We start from the raw sequence: 4,639 nt of genomic DNA on the forward strand, positions 1-4,639 counted from the left end.
TCAACTGTGGCTACTTCTGCTATTGCTGCTATTATTTTTTCTTTATTGGTAATAATGGTGATGATGATAATGGTAATGATAGCAGTTATAATAATAATGGTCATAATAATGAGAATATAATGAGAGTTATTATCTTCAATATTATTTATGTTATCCTTACCACTTTAACTACTATAACGATAGTTATTAAGTCCCCCCATCCAGGCCCCCAAGGCAGCGCCCCCTAACCCCCTCCCCCTTCCTCCTCAGGTGGTGGAGGAGAAGCGCGCCAGCCGCAGGAGCCTGCGGTCGCGCCGCAAGTGGAACTCGCACGACGCCACGGCGCCCCCGATGGGCTACGACGACGAGGAGGCGCAGTACCTGAACCAGGCGCTGACCAACAGCGAGAAGACGCTGCCGGTGCGCGCCTCCAAGCAGAGCCTGGCCGCCGCCTCGCAGCACAGCATGACGGAGCTGGACCGCCCCGACTCCTACAAGCACTCGACGGGCGTCTAGAGGCGGTGGGCGGGGCTTGTTGCCGCCGCGGATGAGCGCTCTTAGAGTTTTATAATTTTATTTTTTGATAGTCGTCCTCTCCCTCTCCCTTTCTCACTTCCTTGCGTCGAGAGCCAGCTGGGGCTCGGGTCTCCTGAGAGATTTTTCCGAGAGACTTTTCCTTGGCCCGGGAGGGAGGACTTCCGTGGCTTCCATCCGTCGCCAGCTAGCTAATATTTGAATCAAATATTTGATCTAGTCGGCGGAAATATCTTCTTTTTGTTCGTGTGAATCTCTTCCTTGCATGCTTCGTGGCTTCTGACATTCTGACTGAGGCGTTTTTTTTTGTTTCATTCTCTTTTCATTTTATTTTAGCTCATGTTTTGAAAGAAAAGAAGGAAAGGAGTTAAAAAAAAAGGCATCTGATCTTTGAAAACGGATCTCTTAAGCTTCAAGCGAAAGTAATCTCTTGTCAGATTTAGAAATAAGAATCTTTCAACAACCGGAAGTGAAAGACAAAAACCCGACCGTGAGTACTTTTCGTGCCATGAAGGAAACCTCGAGCCTGACTTCGTGTTTTCTTGTAAAAAAAAAAGAAAGGAAGAGAAACGAAACGAAATTAATCTTGCCGAAAGGGAAATTTCGGTCAGATTCTGATGCTGAGATTATGCTAAAAGATATTTTCACTTTTTTTTAAAGAGTTTCTTGATTTCCGAAGAAAAAGTGTTGGCATACAAACTGTAGATTTTAGTGGCGTGTCTTTAGAAGTTGACACGGACGCGCTCGCTGTCCGTTCTGAAGGATAATCATCTGAAACAGATGTAAAAGAGTACCTTTCATGTTCTCCATTGTCATTATTTTGTTTATTAGTTTTACTATTACTTTACTACTATTATTATCATTTATAGATCATTTTCAATGTCATTATTATTTTTATAATAATTATTATTGTTTTATTATAATTATTATTATAATAATTATTATTATGGTTTTTATTATTATTATTATTATTATTATTATTATTATTATTATTATTATTATTATTATTATTATTGTCATTACAGTTATGATTATTTCTACCACTGTCATTTTTCGCAAAAGGTGTGAACTTCGCTAGGAGTGCCAAAGACTTGGAGTGGCGCGCCAAGGTGCAGCCAATGAGTAAAAATAACTGCTAATTTTTTGGGGTCGGTGCTGCCATCTGTTGGGCAACAAGACAAGTGTGATGTCATGTGTATTGTATGTTTAGTGCTGGTATTTATACTTGATTGCTTAAAGAATTCTGCAAATGACTGCATTACTTCTGTTGCATCGTTTCAAGCAGGTTCAATCTGCCCAAAAAGAAACTAAAACGAAAGCGTCACTTTGAAGACGAAAAAAAATTACTGTGAACTGTTTTGATGATAAGATTTACGGTGTACAGACTCTAGCTCGTTATGTATATATGATGCTCTTCAGCAGTTAAGGTTATAATCATCCATTAATTCACGTGATCATCGACCTTCCCGTCTCATGCCATCCCCGCGCGCGCGACTCTGCCAGCGCGGGTCCTCTGTGTCATCTCTACATTATTTTCAATAAAATGTAGAAAATTCCCTTCTGTTTCCTTGGTGACCTCCTGTGACCTGATGCATGTGTGTCAAGTGCAAGTGTACATAGACCTGGTCCATTTGCTATCATGAGATGAATATAAATACGTTAATAATACACATACACACACACACACACACACACACACACACACACACACACACACACACACACACACACACATATATATATATATATATATATATATATATATATATGTATATATATATATATATATATATATATATATATATATGTATGTATATATATGATGAAGTATATTTACAGTACTTTTATGCATACCTGTACAAACACAGTCCATACAAGTCCCATGTCTGAAAAAAAGTCAAAATCCAAAATCAAGTTAAGTAATCACTCGAAATAAACTTGGTGGACCGTTATTATATATATATATATATATATATATATATATATATATATATATATATATATATATATATAGAGAGAGAGAGAGAGAGAGAGAGAGAGAGAGAGAGAGAGAGAGAGAGAGAGAGGGAAACAGACAAACGGACAGAGAGAGAGAGGGAGAAAGATAGAGAAAAAGAAAGAGAGCGGGAGAGAGAGAGAGAGACAGACAGACAGAAAGAGAGAGGGAGAGAGAAAGAGAAAGAGAGAGAGAGAAACAGAAGGAAAGAGGGAGAGAAACAGAAATAGAAAGAGAGAGAGAGAGCAAAAACAAAAGAGAGCGGGGAAGCGCACTCCCGCCTTGACGAGCGGAGTAACGGGGGTCGCGGGGGAGCGAGAGCGAGAGGAATAAATGACGATTGGAATAAATAACAATTATGAGTCAGCCAATTAATTCAATCCCGGGCGGTGCTTGCCTGCATACTGCTCCCGGTCCGTGAACCTCGAACTCTGTGTCTCTCTCTTTATCTTCATCTCCTCTCTTCCTATTTCTCTGTCTCTTCATTGTCTCCCCTTTCTTTATCACTGCATTTCTTTCTCTTTGTCTCTGTCTGCGCTTCTCTTCATCGTCCCTCCCCTATTTCTCGCCATCCTGTGTCTCTGTCTATCAGTCTGTCTGTTTCTCTCTCTCTCTCTCACTTCATTTACTTACCTTCTTTCTTACCTACCTACTTATACATCCTTTATTCCCCTCCCTCTCTCTCTTTTTATCTCCGTTTTTGTGTTTGTCCGTCTTTTTTTTTCTCTCTCTCTCCCTTTTCTTCCTCTTTCCCTCTCTGCTTTTCTCTGTCTGTTTCTCTCTTTCTCTTCCTTCTCTTCTCTCCCCATTTCCCTCCCTCCCTCCCTTTCTCCCCTCCTCTCTCTCGCTTTCTCTCTCCCTGCCTCCATGTTACGTATAATGAAATAAAAATAAAAGAACAAACAGAAGTGATTTTACTGGAGCCATTTCCAAAAATGTTTTAAGGATGACAAATTCATAAGTGACACGGCGCAAAATCACATGGTTTGAAGAACACGTGAACACACTTTTAATTGCAACTTTGCGCTATGTGGGATGACAGCTGTAACTCCCACGGCTTTCTTAGTCACTCTGGCTATATGCTGTAGTGGAAGCATATCGTAGAGTGCATGTTAAATATCATCTTTCTAGTTTTGTGTTCTGTGAGCATAGAGCGCATCATGATACTGCATCGCTGTGTGCATTGCATTGTTCTGCATTCGCTGTGGCATTCATTTGCGTTGCACTGCGTTATCTGCTAGAGTGAACATGAAACGAAAATGTACGAAATCGCCTTATGTCTCACAAGTATCAATTGGAGCCAAAATCTTAAACTAAAGGCCGCGTATCCTGAACCTTCCCTGAAGATTGTTTGTTAAGAAAGAATGTTTTCGCTCGAGGGACACTTAGCGTTGCTTTGCGGAAGACGACGTAAGTGTTCGTGACTTGCATTCCGACGCCGAAGAGGAAGGGCTTGGGAAATCGCTCGTAGCAGGCTTGGTTGAGTCGGCAAGTTCTGTGAATGAATGCCATTTCCTGCCTATGAAGGCGCTCGTAGGCAGTGTCATTAATTCATAATGCATGTAATTAGAATGCTTATGGCGTGATGTATCGCGTTGCACCGTGATTGTCAATCAGATATTTCAACTTGAAGTAATTCAGAAAATGACAAGGGGATGTTTTGTAATCCCAGCTTCTGCTCCGCGGCCGATTAATATCAGCTGATTCTGTCCTCCCACTTCGAAAAGGATGTCAAAAGCACATTCAACATTCTTTCGCCTGTTTTATTTTTTTTCTTTTATTTATTTATTTATTTATTTATTTTTTAGAAGATTCGATATGAAGGGTCAGGATTTTCAAGAGCAATTTCTTATTTCATTTCCAAACAGAGTCATCGTCATGCACCCTCACAGCATCAGTCGTGAGCCATTTCATCAATATCATTCATTTAAAAAATAAGCATTATTCTGTTGAACATTATCTGCATTGTGAAGCAACAGTCACCCAATGTATATTTCTTTCATACATTTATTCTATGTATACAAAATAAATGTATTTAATACATTTATTTCATATGAAATATATTTTCGTCATACAACATACTACATTTTGCCTTTATATCAGATATATTTCTTTTATACATGTTTTATA

General features: G+C 39.7%; 1 protein-coding gene across 2 annotated transcripts in view; it reads left to right on the plus strand.

Moving 5' to 3' along the window:
• LOC113813062 (uncharacterized) overlaps nucleotides 1–2,069 on the plus strand; it is an 11,526-nt gene extending 9,457 nt beyond the window's left edge. For both annotated transcript variants that reach the window (XM_070139981.1, XM_070139980.1), the window contains exon 6: nucleotides 250–2,069. In XM_070139981.1, the coding sequence (XP_069996082.1) occupies nucleotides 250–495 (246 nt within the window). In that variant the 3' untranslated portion in view covers nucleotides 496–2,069. The remainder of the gene's footprint in view (nucleotides 1–249) is intronic.
• Nucleotides 2,070–4,639: the final 2,570 nt, after the last annotated feature.

This window comes from Penaeus vannamei, chromosome 26, assembly GCF_042767895.1.
Source record: "Penaeus vannamei isolate JL-2024 chromosome 26, ASM4276789v1, whole genome shotgun sequence".
NCBI classification, from domain to species: domain Eukaryota; kingdom Metazoa; phylum Arthropoda; class Malacostraca; order Decapoda; family Penaeidae; genus Penaeus; species Penaeus vannamei.